Below are 18,271 nucleotides of genomic sequence, written 5' to 3' on the forward strand. Positions count from 1 at the left end.
TGCTGCTGTGTCACCATGTCTGGGTCCGTGCTAAAGTATCCATCTGACCATGAGGCTCGCCCACCCCATCTACTGGGCCCTTGGTCGTGTTGCTAGTAGTTACTTTAAATCCCCCTTCTGATAATTACAGCATCTCGACTCTCCCTGAATCTGAAATTTTTGATTGCTTGGTTTCTTCAGACTGTGCTTTACCTTGCCTTTGCTTTTTTATACCTTCTGCGATTTTGTGGAAAGTTGGGCCTCTTGAGTAGGACAGTCAAGATAGAAGTAGTTTTGGTACCCGAGAATAGGTACACTTTTCTTTTTTGCTAGGACTTCATGGAGGGCTGGAGTCCATTTAGTCAGTTTTCCTGGATTTGGGTTTTACTATTGCAGTAATGTTTTTCACAGACTTCAATTACTGTAGCATTCGTTACTCTGTGTTTAGGGTGGGAGGTGTTTTGCTGGAGATTTTTCCTTCGCTTTTTTGCACTACACGTAGAGTTGGTGTCCTTTCTGCGTCTGCCCCAACAGAAATCTTCCTAGTTTGGCAGGGGTGGAGGGTGAGGGGGAGAGGGCAGAAAGAGGGTCTAAGGGGTGGAGCCTTCTCCGATCCTGCCTTGCTCCCAGCTCTAAGTCTGTGCCTAGGATGGGTTCCTGCCCCATCCTCTGTGGAGAGTTTTTCCTTTCTGTTCATTTCCCCCAGCTGCAGGGGATTTTCAGCACTTTGAGAATTTAAGAATGTCGTCCCACGGGAGAGAGAGAGGCGAGGGCTCCGTGCTGGGTGCCGGGCTGTGTGCTTCCTGAGCCCCAGCTGCTGCTTTGGGTCCCCTCAAGCCTGCCTCATCATCTTCATTCAGGGTGATGTTGCCAGATGTTGCCCTGACCCAGGTTTTCTTTCTCTTTCTTTTCTTTTTTGGGGTGTGTGTGTGTGTGTGTGTGTGTGTGTACAGTGTGGTCTGTGGAGTAGACCTTGTGAGTTGTGGTAAATCCTCCTGTGTCTGCAGCCCCCAGGGGTTCTTCTGGAGAACTAGCTCACATTCAGCCTTTTGCAATTTGTTAGAATGTTAACCGAATCTTTTTATTGGCATCTGTTGGCATTTGCCCAAGTCAACGTGTGCACGGTCTCGTCTATCTTTCGAATTGCTTCTTCCCTTAGATCTCCAGGGGGGTTGGTCGCTGTGCAACCTCAACTCTCCGGAGGGTTCACTTTGCAGATTGTCCAGTGTTTTGTCGTTCTCCTTTTAACAGTCTTTGTCCTAAGCCTCCTCTTTTTCGTTAATGTGTTCTAAAACTTGGAATAATCTTAGATTTACAGAAGTGTTGCATAGATAGTACAGAGTTCCCATTTATTCTTGGCCCAGTTTTAATGTTAACGTTTAATATTAAAATCTTTCCTAACCATGGTACATTTGTCAAAACTAAGAAACGTTGGTGTCATCCTGTTAATTGGACTATTCAGTTTCTCCGCTCTTTCCACTGGTTAGTCCTTTCTTTTGTTCCAAGATGAGTCCACTGTACCCCAGATCCGTTTAACACCTATGCTTTAAGTTGACTCTACTTTTCATGGCGTGCTGTACTATGCAGTTACTATCAAATCTGCCATTTTTGTTCTAATCGTCAAACTTTGTTTCTTTAAATGTTGAAGGCATCATTTAAGAGATGTATTGAGTAAATATGTGTTTAGTGATCTCAGTATGTGAAGCCTGGTCATTTTCTCCCAGTTCCTGCTCATGGTACTTTCTTTCCCTGTGTGCTTGGTTATCTTTATTTGCTGCTGATTGTATTTGGAAAATTATTTGTGGAAGTCAGCTCAAAGCTTAGAAAGTGCCTTCCTCCAGAGAATATTTGCATTTGTTTCAGCTGGCCCCCTTAAGGCTTCTCTAGTCTGAGCCCATCCAAATTAGATTGCGAACTTGAGGTTAACTGGACCAAGATTGCAGATCCACGTGAGACTGATTTTGATGTCTGGTTTATTTTTGCCCTGAGAGTGTAGCCTCTGATGTTCCCTTCACTTCTTCTCCCTCTTAATAGAAGGTCCGTGGGCTTTGATTTTTATTCCCCTCACTTTTCAGTCTGTTAAAGCAAAAGTTGTGTGGTATGCTTACTTCTGCTTTACTGTGTTTGTGTTAATTTTGGTCTTATTATCTTGTCAGCTCTTTGATAGTTTTAAAATGATGTTACGTCCAGCTTTTTAAATTTTCAGTGGGAAGTCCTGTTCGCATAACCTAGTTTTTTACTTTGGGAACCTGTCTGTTTTTCAAGGGCAAAAGACTAGCTTTCTGATGTTCATGCAACAGTGTTGAACAATAGACTGGCAGTGCCGTGAGTGGTTGTCGCTTTGAGGCCACTATGGTCTAAGGTATGGATTCTTAGAATCTGTACAATTGCGTCAGCTTTTCATATTTAAGCACCGTGAAACAGACTTTCTTTGTTATTTAATCTGTTGTTTCTGGAAGTTAATCAAGTAACTGACATGGTATAACGTATGAAATAAGTCCACTTGCATAGGGCTAAATATCCTCATAGGAATCTATTTCCCGATTAAATCAGCTTTTATCATTCAGTATTAGTATAATTTGAGAGACTGCAGAATTTTGTTTCCAAAAAATATATCTGCATTATAAATTACTAAGAAATATATCTACTCAGTAATTACAGCTGGGACAATATTTTCATATGGTACTTACCAGTTGTGGGTGCAAATGAAACATTTGTAAAAATCACTACTTCATCTCTAGAAGTCATAGAGTCAACATTTGAGCTAGTACAATTCATGACACGAATATTAGAGTCTTACACTTTATTGTTGTTTTTCAAATTTTAAAATTTTTTAAATTTATTTATTTTGAGAGACAGCGCAATGGGGGAGGGGCAGAGACAGATGGAGAGAGAGAATCCCAAGCAGGCTCCACACTGTCAGCGCAGAGCCTGACACAGGGATTGAACTCACAAACTGTGAGATCATGACCTGAGCTGAGATCAAGAGTCGGATGCTCAACTGACTGAGCCCCTGGTTTTCCAACTTTTACTCAGGTTCCTTCTTAAAACGGAGGCAGCCTCAGGGATAGGAGTGTTGGCTTCGAAATCACATTTGTTGACTCTCAGATCTGCCATTTAAACTTTGGTACTTTGCACAAGTCACTTAACTTTTCTAAGCTTGTTTTCCTTATATGTTCCATCTATTCATAATTACTTAATTTGGTAGCTGGGATTAAGTAACATGTTTGAAAACGATGCTTATCGTATTAGTTTACTATTGCAGCTATAACAAGTGACCACAAGCTCACTGGCTTAAGTCACACAAATTTTGGCTGTGGCAGCAGGAGCAAAACTACACAAGTAGGACCACACCACACCAGACTAAGAAGTTTCTGTGCAACAAAGGAAGTAATTCACAAAAGGAAAAAACCTACAGAATGGGAGAAAATACTTGCAAACTGCGTATCTGTTGTTAATTTCCAAAGTTAACCTGTAATTCACTAGCAAAAAAGCCAATAACCCAATGAAAAAAATGGGCGAAGAACTTGAATAGATGTTCATCCAAAGAAGGCCTACAAATGGCCGACAGGTGTATGAAAAGGTGTTCCACCTCATTCATTGTCAGGGCAATGCCAGTCCCAGCACACGGATGTTAACACCTAACACCTGTTAGCATGACTGTCCGCTAAGGTCAGAAGATCAGGGTCGGAAGGGATTTAGAAAAAAGAGAACCATTAGACGTTTCTGGTGGGGCTATATATTGATACAGCCGTTATGAAAAACGGAATGGGGTTTCCTGAGAAGTTTAAAAATAGAAATATCATATGTAGCAATCAACTTCTGGGTGTATATCCAGAGGAAACAGTATTTCCTGCTCTCTTGTTCACTGCAGCATTATTCACAGTAGCCAAGGTATGGAAACAACCTAAATGTGTATCAACAAATGAGTGAATAAATAGTATATAGTATGTATACACAACGGAACATCTTTCAGTGTTAAAAAGAAGGAAGTCCTGTCGCTTACGACAGCAGAGATGAACCGTGAGGGCATTACACTAAGTGAAATAAACTGGACACAGAGCGACAAATACTGCATGGTCTCACTATAGGTGGGATTTTAAAAAGTTGAATTCATAGAACGGTGGCTTGGGGGTTGGGGTTCGGGGGAATGGGGAATATGTTAGTCAAAGGGTACAAACTTTCGGTTTTAAGAGGAGTAAGTTCTGGACACGTAAGGTACAGCATGGTGACCATAGTTAGTAATGCCGTATTGTATACTTGAAAGTTGTTAACAGGGGCGCCTGGGTGGCGCAGTCGGTTAAGCGTCCGACTTCAGCCAGGTCACGATCTCACGGTCCGTGAGTTCGAGCCCCGCGTCAGGCTCTGGGCTGATGGCTCGGAGCCTGGAGCCTGTTTCAGATTCTGTGTCTCCCTCTCTCTGTGACCCTCCCCCATTCATGCTCTGTCTCTCTCTGTCCCAAAAATAAATAAAAAACGTTGAAAAAAAAAATTAAAAAAAAAATTTGTTAACAGAGCAGATTTTAAGCACACACAAAAAATATGGTAACTATGCCACGTGGTGGATATCTTAATTACTTTGTGGTAATCATTTCACAGTGTCTATGTGCATTAAAACATCACATTGTGCACCTTAAATGTATACAATTTTTATTGTCAGTCATACTCCAGGAAAGCTAGAAAAAGTGACAACATTCTCTTCACCATTCCAGAGATGAGCAGCGCAAACTGGGTCTCACTGGACAGAATCACAGTGTCTTTGGGGCTGAGGTCCTCTGGAGACTCTAAGGGAGAATCCATATTCTTGCCTTTTTTGGATTCTAGAGTTTGCCCTCATTCCTTACCTCATGACTTCTTCTGTCTTCAGAGCCAACAGTGGCCGGGCTGGTCTTTTTTTTGCCAGCATTCTGGTTCTGACTCTGTGGTCTCCTTCTTTCCTGTTTAAGAATGCTCATTGTTAACACGGGGCACACCGGGACATTCTAGGCTAACCTCATTGTTGTGCAGTCCACAGTCAGCAGCTCTGAGACCCCTGCCACGTTCCATAATGTCCGCAGATTCTGAGGGTGAGGATGTGGACGTTTTGGGGAGGGGACATTATTCTGCCCGCCACATGCATGTATGCATTTACATGACTTTGTAGTTTTTTTTCTAATCATACATGTAGCACTTTCATGCTTAAATTATAAGCTCTTTGAGAGATTGTTACTTTGTATCCTGCTGCTTTTTTGCATTTTTTTCTCTGGTAAATGTAATGAGTTGAATGTGTCTGGTCGTTATTTTAGAAAAACCTTTTTTAAAAGTTGTGGTTTGCCAGACTGCATTAATTTTGGGGGAGGAAAGCAGAGATGAACCATCTTGTTTATATTCTGCACATCTCAATCCGAAATGGCTTTTCATTTAAAGAGAGAGAAGTAACTAAAAGATGTCTAGCTAATCAAAGTTTGTTAAGTTCTGAGATACTATTCCCATATAAATATGTCTGCTTTGAAAATACTTAGTGAACTAGATAGAATTTTATTTATTTATTTATTTATTTATTTATTTTTTAACATTTTTATTTATTTTTGAGACAGAGAGAGACAGAGCATGAACGGGGGGAGGGCCAGAGAGAGAGGGAGACACAGAATCGGAAGCAGGCTCCAGGCTCTGAGCTGTCAGCACAGAGCCTGATGCGGGGCTCGAACTCACGGACCGTGAGATCGTGACCCGAGCGAAGTCGGACGCTCAACCGACTGAGCCACCCAGGCGCCCCTAGAATTTTAAAAACCAGAGGGGAAGGAAACAATATAAAGAGCCTGCCATGTGGTGCTTAATATTCTCATGTGTAGGGGCGCCTGGGTGGCTCAGTCGGTTGAGTGTCTGACTTCGGCTCAGGTCATGATCTCACGATCCGTGAGTTCGAGCCCCGTGTCAGGCTCTGTGCTGACAGCTCAGAGCCTGCAGCCTGCTTCGGATTCTGCCCGTCCCTCCCTCTCTGCCCCAACCCACTCGCATTCTGTCTCTGTCTCTCTCAAAAATAAATAAACATTAAAAAAAATTTTTAAAAATTCTTACGTGTTTCCTTTTATCTCACAGCTATCCTGAGTCTTCATTTGGGAATGAAACTGAAACTCAATTAAAAGTAAATTAACTTATCCAATGCATGGAGGAAAGGCTATTTTTAATAGAAAGTCATCAGTTCCATAACTGGTTGAATATGAGTATATTTTAAACTCTTAAGAAGCTCTTTTCTTTTTGAATGGAATTTTAATATGGAATTGCTCACTGGTTTCCATTAGACGCTGAAGCATCTGTGCTTAGAATGGTTCATCGCATCTTGAATATAGATCTTCTGTGCAAAGTCAGTCCCTGTTAAAGGAAACAGAATCTCTGGTTTCTTCCAAATGAAACTTTAGCAGAATAAAAGATTTCTGTGCACAGTAGCAGTAATCTACATGATTTGGTTTGTTTGGAACTGTCAGTTCTCTGTCATTCCTGGGGCTTCCCTGTCCTTGAGCGGGAATTTTCCTTAACTGAGAAGTGGGTCCAGAAATGTCACACTGCTTTGTGGTAGTTTTTTCTTGCCCTGATGCTCCATGTTTAGTCCTTCCTGTCCTCTGTTGCCACCTTCTCCGTTTCCATGGGAACTAAAGAAGACAGCTGCCTTTTTTGTTAGCGGTGTGAACGCAGTGCTGAGGAGGTCATCAGATGCGAACCGCGGAAGGAGGAAGGAAGTTTGACTTGGCGGTCTTGACTGTACGTCTGCTGTGTGCCACAGTCCACTGGTGCTGGAGAGAGCCAGACCTGCCTTGGTCGCACAGCCTGTAGGGGCAGTTGTTCTCGAGAATGAGGCGCTGAGCTGCATCTGGAGTCGCGCTCCCAGCTGCTCCTGTCATGTGCCTTTCTTCGAACCACATACGTCCTCTCCCTGCCATCTCACGTTTCTAAAGCAGATGTGTTTTACTTTTAACAACAGCAAATCGCACTGTTATTTTGTGCCAAGCACTGTGTTAACGTAGATTACACAAGTTATCACCTTTTGTCATTACAGTATGTAAACTGTCATTTCATCTTGTAGACAGGGAAGCTTAAGGCACAGAGGGGATGAAGAGGTCATCCCGGGGATCGGGGCCTGCGAGTGGAGTCTGGGATGTGAAACTGAGCATCCAGACTGTTGTGTTCTGTGTGCTTTGGTTACGGTCTTTGTAGATATGATTTCCTATGGAAGATCGCCCGCTTTGTGGAGTAACGGGCGGGTTTGGGCATTAAAATGTAATTGCTAAGAATTTGCATCTGTGGCTTGCCCTTTCATATCCTAACAGTCTTCAAAAAAGTTTTAAGATTTTTGCCTAAGTGCAGTTTATTGATTTTTCTCTCCTAAAATTTTTGCCTTTTCTGTCCTATTTTAGAAGGCTTTGCCAAACTCAGTGATACTAAGATTTTCTCCTTTGTTTGCTTTTAGAAGGTTTATAGTTTCAGCATGCATTTAGGTCTCTGGCCCGTTTCGAGTTAACTTTTATATCTGGTGTAAGGCCAAGGCTCCTGTGTCTAAATACGGATATCCATCACCACTTATTGACAAGGTTATTCTTTTCCCCATTGTTTGAAATAAATTGATTTCATATATACAGGTCTGTTTGTGAACCATTTATTCTGTTGGCACTGATCTATACGTGTATCCCCATGCCTGCACTACACTGTCTTGATTACCCTTGCATTACAGTAAGTTTTGAAATCTGGTGTAGTTAAGTCTTCTAAATTTGTTCTTTTTCAACGGTGCTTGGCTGTTTTCGGTCCTTGGCATTTCCATATAAATTCTGAAATCAGTTGTCAATTTCTGCATAAAAGCTTGCTGGTTTTTTACTTCAATTGCATTGAATCTATAGATCCATCTGGGAAGAGTGATATCACAACGATAGTGAATGTTTGGATCCAAAAGCGCAGTATTTAGGTCTTCTTTAATGTCTCTCAGCAGTGTTTCGTGGTTTCAGAGCATACAAATTTACACACATTTTGCAAAAGTTAACCACATTTGCCAAAATAAATTCTTAGTTTCCTGTTTTTTGACGCTATTGTAGATGGCATTTTTAAAAATTTTATTACATGCTGATAGCATGTAAACATACGGTTGATTTTTGTATATTGATATTTTCTTCTGTAACCTTGCTAAACTTATTTATTATCTAGTAACATCTAAAAATAGTAACGTTTCTTAGGATTTCCTACATGGAGAGTCATGTCATTTGTGTATAAGTACAGTTTTATTCCTTTCTTTTAATCTGGATGCCTTTTGTTTTTTTTTGTCTTGCCTGGAGTGCCCTGGCCAGAACCTCTAGTCTAGCTTTGACCAGAACTGGTGAGAGTGGGCGTTCTTGCCTTGTTCTACATCTGTGGCAAAAGCACTCATTCTTTCCCCATTCCTTAGGTCTTAGACCCACCATGCATTCAGTCACCCTCTTGTTACTCTCCTTCATAACGTCTTGCTCTTTTTCTACACTGTCATATAAGTGTAATTACATTTTTATTTGTATTTCGTTTAAGTTTGTTTATTTCGTTAAGTTTGTCTCTTCTGTGAGACAGAGACAGTGCAAGTTGGGGAGGGGCAGAGAGAGAGGGAGAAAGAGAAACCCAAGCAGGCTCCCAGCACAGAGCCTGATGTGGGGCTCAAACTCACTAACTGAGATCATGACCTGAGCCGAAACCAAGTGTCAGACACTTAACCAACTGAGCCACCCAGGCACTCCTGTGTAATTATATTTTTAAAACTTATTTGTTTAATGTACTTTTTTCTCACTTGTTTCCAAAACCATATGTATTTCATTACCCCCTATAGTACCTGGCACATAATAATAGGTGTATAAGAAATATTTCTTGAATGAATCCTGAATGAACTGTTCATTCTTGCCTTCTTGCTGACCATCAGTTCTCTTTTTAATTAAACATGTAAAGAGACAGAAAATAATAACCACTTGAATTATTAATCATTCAAATCATGAATCATTTTTATTAAAAAAAATTTTTTTAACCTTTATTTATTATTGAGAGACAGAGAGAGACAGAGCATGAGCATGGGAGGGGCAGAGAGAGGGGGAGACACAGAATCTGAAGCAGGCTCCAGGCTCTGAGCCCCGACACGGGGCTCGAACTCACAAACCACAAGATTATGACCTGAGCAGAAGTCGGATGCTTTACCAACTGAGCCACCCAGGTGCCCTGAATCATTTTATTTTTGAATGCTTGAACTAAAAGCTAAAATCCATCAGTAATTGCTTTCATGGCGTTGAATACAAACTTCACTTATTTAAAATGTATTCTCCTGATAGTGAATTTGTGGTTTTTGGAACTAATTTTAATTTTTGTTTCCTGTTTTTCCTTCTACTTACTGGAATATAATAAGGAATTCTTAACTTTTTTTCTTAATTTTACCCATTTTTCTACATTTTCTTGGTAGCTCTGGTTAATCTTTATTATCCAATATTAAGGTACATAGAAATCTATTAATTTCTATGTTTGGCAAAAATAGTGGGCTCCAAAGACAATTTATATAGATAAATAAAAAGTTAATCTGGAAGCTGAAAATGCAGAATTGTAGAGCCACCATTAATTCAAGTTTTTCACCTAGAAGATTGAAAGAGAGTAATCATAAGCTTGTCTAATGAAAAAACTTGAACTGTCACAAAGGTTCATTAGGTAGGAGTTTTACAATCAGAAATCATTCAGATAAGGGAATGCTTCTGTGCTAGACATCTAGACAGACAGCATTACCTACGATTTGATGAGGGTGGATTAAATGAACAGAATTTTCTTTCCTTCTCTCCCACTATCCTTTTGTTTCCTGTATTCTGTTTGTACTGGAAAAGATTTGATATGAATGCCTTACTTTTGTCTTTTGGCTGTCACTTAACCATGTTGGTGTAGTTTTGGTAACTCAGTTCTAAAGTTAGGAGTTTCTCCCAATGTTGTATTATATGTTAACTAATTAGAATTTTTTAAAAAATTTTGAAAAGAAAGAAAAAATCAAGTTAGGAGTTTCTCATTGTATATTTTTATGGTTTCTGTCTGTATTTTTCCAAGCAGATAGAAGTAAAAGCTCAGATGAATTGATTACTTAGTAAACATTCACCTTCCTTTTTTACTTATACATGCATTATTTCAGTTTATGAAACTGCTAATAAATTGAATTATTTAAAATGCAGTAAGGGAGCTCTGTAAAATAAGAACACTGTGGGAATCTTTTACAATATGAATACTTAATATTTTATACTGTGGAAATTTAGATATTGCCTCAAATGAGATGTGCTTTTCTTATCGATACTTAGGGACACTGATGTGTGACATTTGCAACTTTTAAAAAAGTCGTTTTTCAGAATCTTAGGGCAAAAAAGCTCTTTATGAGTCAGCATTTCATGGGCATATTTTTGATTAAGGAATATTAGTGTGTAATTAGAAACATTGTTAGATTCTTAATGATTGACCTACCAGTGTATGTAGGACTGCATTTTAAATATAATCCGTTTTAAGACTTAATTGCATTTTTTTTTTTTTGCATTTCGGTTGCTCTGCTGGAAATGAATCATGTGTAAAATGAATATACATTTTTCCCACCATAGAATCTACTCCCTTCGCATTGGCATTAAGTTAACAAGAACCACAAAAAAAGCTCACACGAAACAAACCATATTTCTTTCTGCTTCACAGATGTATCTTGTGATTTTTCCAGAAGGAACGAGGTATAATCCAGAACTAACAAAAGTTATTTCAGCTAGTCAAACATTTGCTGCTAAAGAAGGTAAGTAAAACTTTGACACTATTTGAAAAAATATTTTTTAAAGAAACTTTGCAGTTTTTCTTCCTGGAGAAGATATTTATTTATGTTTTACAACAATGGAAATGAATTCACTGATTCATTTCTTTGGTGAGTGCATTTATTAATTACCTCTTAGGAAATGAAGTTTCTCGATTAATTCATATGCGTGTTATTATATATGTCTGAAAGATTAAATTCAAGTGCTTGCTAAATACATATTTCAGTGCCATGGGTTTTTTTAAAATCTGTCTAGGTACCTGACTGTGCAGATGGAGCCTTTTTCTTCGTTGTGGCTCCTGTGTGGTGGAAAGGATTTGTGTTCTGTGGGCTCACAGACCTGGGTTGGAATCCAGACTCTGACGTCTGCTAGCTATGTGGCTGCAAGTTGCCTCATGTTACAGACCTTGTTTTCTCGTCTCTTAAGAAACACGTACCTCATAGGTATACCTAACTGGGTGTACGAATGAAGCTAGAAGATATGTGAAGTTCCTGTTGGAGCATGTTACACAAAGTACTTGGAAATTATTAATGTCCCCCAAGACAGGAATGTTTCCAGTGTCCTTATTTTAGAATGTCGGACAACTAATACACCTATAAGCTATTCACTTTAACCAAACTGGGACGTCAACAGAAAACAGTGGCCATGCCGTGTTTTCAAAGTTGTCCTTGAAGACTGAGTTAGTGTATGATCTCCGTACATGGATCACCAGACACTCCCTGAGCAGATGTCTTGTTGATGGCGTTCTGCCAGGGTCTGTGCAGTGCTGTCTGGAAGGATTGGCTGCAGCAATGGTAGTGTTTTCTCTGTCTGCTCTCCCCAGCGTGGTAGCTCCTGCCCACATGAGGTGGTGTTTCAGGGGAAATGAAGTTTTAATTTTGTTAAATTTTTTTTAATATGAAATTTATTGTCAAATTGGTTTCCATACAACACCCAGTGCTCATTCCAGCTAACTTTGTTAATTTTAATTAATTCATTGTGATCTGAAACAGAATTCTTGATACTTTTCCTTATTGAAATTCTTTCCCTAGACTTCTCTAGGGCTTGTCTCCATTTCCTTCTCCCTGTCGGGTGATTCCTGCTCAGTCTCCTTTCCAGCCGCCTCTTCTGCTTCACTCTCTCCCGTTTCATATGTTGTGTCTGTTGTTGGCTGGTCTCCCATTCATTGCATTTTCGTGTTTCCCTGTGGGCTTCATCCACATCCATAGCATTGGCCTCCATTGATTTGGTTGCTGATGACTCACAAAAACCTTTCTCCCATCCATATCTCTGACTTTAGACCTAGAGGTTTGGTTGCCCAATAGACAACCTCCCTCAATCAGCCCAAAGGCCAGTGATGCTCAGCATCACTTGTCAGGGAAACACAAACCAAAACCACAAGGAAACGTCACCTCACAATTGTCAGAATGGCTAAAATCAACAACACAGGAAACAGCAGGATGTCTTTGGTGAGGATGTGGAGAAGGGGGAACCCTCGTGCACTGCTGGTGGGAATGCAGGTTGGTGCAGCCGCTCTGGAGAACAGTGTGGAGGTTCCTCAAAAAGTTAAAAATAGAACTAGAACTACCCTGTGGTCCAGCAATTGCACTACTAGGTATTTACTCAAAGGATACAAAAATACTGACTCAGAGGGACACATGCACCCCAATGTTCATAGCAGCACTATCAACAACAGCCAAAGTATGGAAAGAGCCCAAATGTCCATTGACTGATGATTGGATAAAGATGTGGTATATGTGTGCATATAAATACATAAATAAATACACACTCAGCCATCAAAAAGAATGAAATCTTGCCTTTTTCAATGATATGGGTAGAGCCAGAGACTATAATGCTAAGCAAAATCAGTCAGTCAGAGAAAGACCTGCGTCATGTGGTTTCACTTATATGTGGAATTTAAGAAACAAAACAAATGAACACGGTGGGGGAAAAAGAGAGACAAACCAAGAAACAGACTCTTAGCTATAGAGAACAAATTGATGGTACAGAGGGAGGTGGGCAGGGGGGTGGGTTAAAGAGATGATGGAGTACGCTTGTCATAATGAGCACCAGGTGAGGTGTGGAAATGTAGAATCACTATAATATACACCTGAAACTAATATAACACTGCGTGTTAACCTACTGAAATTAAAAACCTAAAAATAACCTATCTCAAGGGAGAACTAAAAGTTAAAAATCAAAAAAATAATAAAAGCATATCTTACAACAGAAGTCACAGATACATGGCTTTTTTAAAAAAGGGGTTTATGTCCAAAAGTGTTAGAGAATGTTGCATTTTCTATCCTTCCCTTGGGGAGGTACAGTTCGCATTTATGTATTAGTCTCAGAAAAGTGCTATTGTAAAGATGTCTGATTTTGTGTATTGAGCTGGGGTTTTTTTAATGTTTGTTTATTTTTGAGAAAGAGAGCGTGAGCGAGCATGAGTGGTGGAGGGGCAGAGAGAGGAAGACCCAGAATCCAAAGCAGGCTGAGCGGTCAGCACAGAGCCTGATGCGGGGCTCGAACCCATGAAACACCAGATCGTGACCTGAGCTGAAGTCGGACAAACAACCGACTGAACCACCCAGGTGTCCCTATTGAGCTGCTCTCTAATTTTCATATTTAAAAAAAAATTTTTTTTAACGTTTATTTATTTTTGAGACAGAGACAGAGCATGAACAGGGGAGGGGCAGAGAGAGAGGAAGACACAGAATCTGAAACAGGCTCCAGGCTCTGAGCTGTCAGCACAGAGCCCAACGCGGGGCTCAAACTCACGGGCCGTTGAGATCATGACCTGAGCCGAAGTCAGATGCTTAACCGACCAAGCCACCCAGGCACCCCTCTAATTTTCATATTTTAGAAAGGAAACAGTGATCTAAAATTACTAAAGTTTGGAATTTTTGTGGGGTAAATGTTTAGAGTTGCAGAAAATTCTGTCTCTAAGATTATTCCTTCTCTAAATTAGATTCTAGATGGCTGAGTTCTGACTTCAACAAAATGTATATTTTACTCTGAAAGTTAAAATAGCTTATAGATGAGTCAGTTGTGGGATTCTTTTTGTGTGTGGGGTGGGGTGGGGGGGATTCTTGATAAACTTGAATATAGACCTTACACTATATAAATTTTCAACTACTCTTATGTGTCGTCTCGTGTAGCCATGTTAATTCTGTTCCAGAATTATAGTTTTGGATTAGATAAGGTGAAAGGGAAGTAATAAACATGTGGGGATTTTTTTTTCTTGCTGCTTTTCACGTGTATTGTAAAATTTGACACATTTCGTTGTTACTGTATGATCGATGTCATCTTGAAACACTTGTGTTTTTTATGAGTTTAACAGAGTTGGCCTTGAGAGAAGTTTCCTGGAGTGCATTAGATGCTCAGAGTCTGCTGATTTTGTTTTTAAAACAGTACAGTATTCTACCTTTAAATATTAAATCTTTATTAAATTTTGAATATGTAAAACGTTCCGCTAAGGTGGTAGAACTAACTCTGATGTTTTCTAGGAGGTTATAATTAAATAGCAGAAATGAAACAGAGTTGTATTCATCATCTGTTGATGTGTAACAAATTATCCCAAGCCCTCGCGTGGCCTCAAACAGTAAACATCTGTTATCTCCCAGTTGATGTGGGCCAGGAGTCCCGGTGTGGTTTAGCTGGTGGCTTCTTGCTCCGGGACTGTCACTGGCTGCAGTCATTTCAGGGCCCCCCCAGGGAGGATCTGGTAAACGCCCTCTCACATGGCTGTCGACAGGCCTCAGGTCCTCACTGGCCGTTTCGTGCCACTCGGGTCTCTCCACTGAGCTCTTCAGGACATGACCACTCACTCCCCTCGATCACCAGAGCAGAGAGGGGTGGGGAGGGACCGTGGAGGACGTAGTGGAACGATGAGAGCATAGAGTAGGGTGAGCAAGACAGAAGTCACAGTCAGCAGGTGGAGGTGAGGAAGGGCTGCCTTTCCGTGGGAAGGAATGGGTGAGAGGCGGAGAAGGGGAACCGTGAGAGCCGTCCTCTTGAAAGAGCAGTGAGTACGGGGAGAGGGCAGACGAGCGAGAAGCTGGAGTATTCTTGGTTACGTGGGAGGTCCTGCCCCGGACTCTGCAGGAGAAGTCCAGCTGATGGAGCGGTGATCCACTTTCCGAAAACCCCAGCGTGCCGTTTTGCAGCAGTTTTGCCTCTTGGAATGTGTGATGCACTGCTTCGTTCATTTTAAATATGTTAGCACAGACATTTTAGTATACCTTGTCGCTGGGCAGATCGCCATTTGTTGAGGTATGATAAGTTTGCATGACAGAATGAGTATAATCTGGGATTACTGTGTTTGTGTGAAAAGTAATGTAGACTTCTTGTGTGTTTTAGTATTCAAGGACTTCTGACTTCTTTTGTAAAATTTACCTGAGTGTGTGTGTGTGTGTGTGTGTGTGTTCCTATTTGAATATTGCCATACTGCTTTCAGTTGGGCAAAACAAATGTTTATGTGGAAATAGATTTATTTGCTGTGGAATAATTATTCAGAGTTGTAATCTCAGTCCGGGTTTTCAGGCCTGTGCTAGTCCCCTTGGCCGCCGTGACAAGACAGCACGCTGGGGGCTTAAACAGACACTGATTTTCTCACAGCCCTGAAGCCGGAAAGTTCAAGATCGAGGTGCCCACAGGGTTGGTTTTGGTGAGACTTCCCTTCCTACCTCGTAGCTTGGTCTCCTTCTGGCCGTGCCTTCACGCGGCCTGCTTTGCGTGTGCTCACACACAGAGGTCTCTTTCTGTGAGGAGACTGGTCCTGTCGGATCAGGGCCCCACCCTTAGGACCTCATTTCACCTTAATTACCTCCTTAAGGCCCCGTGTCCAACTACAGTCACGTTGGGGGCGGGGAGTGGCTGAGACACACACAGGGTCTTCACTTATCTTTCTCTGTGGAATTATATTTAATACTAATGTTTCTTGGTATTTTTAAAACAAGTTAAGATGAATATTTACCTTATGTCTTACAATCTTACTGAGATGACTGTTTAATATAGCTCCCAGAAGTTACTTATCTCTTAAAAATCCACACTAATTTTGTAATGCCAGATCAAGTGTTTTTAAGTAATTCTCAAAATGGCATAATAATGACATACACTCTTTAATCTGATAACACCCCCACTCACCTATAATCGATCAATTATTGGTCTGTCATTTTTCCCTGAGTTGTAGATCTTTCTCAAAGTTACCAAAAGGGGGGAAATGAATAATTTGTCCTGTAGATAATAATTTTTCATTGCTGACTGTTCTTTCTTTAAATTCTTCAACTGGGAAAACTCGGTATCTATCAGAACTATATTTTCTTGTGACTGTAAAGGTAATTATTTCCCACCGTATACAAAAGAAATTGATTTGTGAACTGTATATCTAAAGGAAAGAGAAGAGGAAACCACTTCCTGTTTTCTTTCCTCTTAGGTCACAACTAATTGAGATTACTTAAAAATAAAAATGAGGGGCGCCTGGGTGGCTCGGTAGGTTGAGCATCTAGCTCTTGATTTTGGCTCAGGTCGTGATCTCACGGTTCATGGGTTCAAGCCCCACTCCACACTACGTGCTGATAGCACAGAGTCTGCTTGGGATTCTGTCTTTCCCTCTCTCTCTGCCCTTCCCTGTTCGTGCTCTCAGTAAATAAATTAATTTTTTTTTAATTTTTTTTTTAACGTTTATTTATTTTTGAGACAGAGAGAGACAGAGCAAGAACAGGGGAGGGGCAGAGAGAAGGAGACACAGAATCTGAAACAGGCTCCAGGCTCTGAGCTGTCAGCACAGAGCCCGACGCGGGGCTCGAACTCACGGACCGTGAGATCATGACCTGAGCCGAAGTCGGCCGCCCAACCGACTGAGCCACCCAGGCGCCCCTAATTAATTTTTAAAAAATGAAACAACTTGTTTATCTGTTAAGCTAATTTTTCTTCAAGAAAGATGAATCTTAGTAGCACTTGTCAGTGTATAATATTTAAAACATTATTATTATTCCGAAAGTAACTTCCTTTGAACATGACAAAAAATAAATAGAAAAACCAAAGCCAACCTTTTTAATTTGGATTTTTAAACGTGTTTAAATAATTATACCTTATTTTCCTCTTCAGTTTTCTGTCAGCAGTTACATTGACTGGCCTAAAAAGTATGGGTGATGGGTATGGTTTGTCTGTCTGTCTTAACTCTAAATATTTGAAGGTTCTGGTTATTGCTATTTCCTAGAAGTGTTTTCCTTCAAAAATGTGTTTGCCACACACTCTGTCCATTCGCTATCAGGGGTGTTACTGAAGATGATGTCTGTGTTACAGTGTCATGAATTCTTCATGTTTACTTCAGTTTGTCATGATAATGCTTTCTAAATTTCTCACTGAAAACTGAATGTTAGTTATTTCTTTAAAGCAGACTTATTCATATTTTTAAATAAATTAGCCAAGATTTTGTTTTTAGTTACAGTCTCTCCAAGACAAAAATTGAGATCTGGAGAGGTCTGAAATATAGGTAGAGTCTCCAAGCAACTACTAAACGTCAAGTAAGCGAGGTATATATTGAGGGCTGCTCAATTTTGTAACAGTAAGTTAGGGAAAAGAGAATTTTATTTTCAGAATGGCTAACATGGAACTTGTCATTTAACAAATCAGTGGTGAAACATTTAGTAAGAAAAGCTTCAACATGTCAATAAGACAGTATTATGTAATTGTATTATAAATATAAGTGAAATGGTATGATAGGTAAAAATGATCATCCTATATGTTAGTAAGATGTTTTGCTAAGTGATTAGATGAATGTAAGTCCAACAAACTGGTCACGGAGTGACCTCTTCCTCTGACCTCCCCAGCTAGCTCATTTCCGCGGCAGGTTTCAGCTCTTATCGTTGTGTTGTGTGGTCAGCTCTCCATTTGTTCATCTTTGTGGTGATTTGTGGGTGCAGAATGCTGCCTGCTCCCAGAAGGGCCACAAAATGAATGTCAGGGGCCTCGATTACTATTGAATGAAGGATCATAGATGGCTCAGGAGATAAAAAACAGAAAAGAAGCACATTGGAAAACCACACTCAAGAAGACCACACTGGGACTTGCATTCCCAGTGTAGAATTATTTATTCTTAGATGCTAGGCATTTTTGAAAAAGTAGGGATGAGTAAAGGGAGTGAGAAAGCTTTCAAATTTATAGTGATCCTCAAAGTGAATCAGCAGGTTTCCCTTTGCATATCAACTTCCCCATCAACAGATTTCACTTTGTGTAACAGCTTCTCCTTCGGGGTCTGAATTGCAACTGTATTTCATTCTTAGCCTTTGGCCCTACTCTCCTTCCCTGTTTCTATAGCATGGTTCCAACTGGCGCCTGGGTCAGGTCACAGCCTTAGGGGTGACAGCAGCAGGGAGCGTTGCCGGTAACCCCGCGTGTTCTGAGGGGGGACCAAGTCACCACCATAACGCTCTCAGGTGTGACTTGGGACATGGCGAATGTTCCAGTGGCTCGGAGAGTTCGGTTTTCCCTCTTTGAGGCCATTTCCATACCACTGACTTACAATT

General features: G+C 40.6%; 1 protein-coding gene across 3 annotated transcripts in view; it reads left to right on the forward strand.

The window, feature by feature from the left end:
- AGPAT5 (1-acylglycerol-3-phosphate O-acyltransferase 5) overlaps window positions 1-18,271 on the forward strand; it is a 66,901-nt gene that overhangs the window by 24,213 nt on the left and 24,417 nt on the right. For all 3 annotated transcript variants that reach the window (XM_042982862.1, XM_042982864.1, XM_042982863.1), the window contains exon 5: window positions 10,660-10,750. In XM_042982862.1, coding sequence (XP_042838796.1) covers window positions 10,660-10,750 — 91 coding nt within the window. The remainder of the gene's footprint in view (window positions 1-10,659; window positions 10,751-18,271) is intronic.

The sequence above is a fragment of the Panthera tigris genome, chromosome B1, assembly GCF_018350195.1.
Source record: "Panthera tigris isolate Pti1 chromosome B1, P.tigris_Pti1_mat1.1, whole genome shotgun sequence".
NCBI lineage: Eukaryota > Metazoa > Chordata > Mammalia > Carnivora > Felidae > Panthera > Panthera tigris.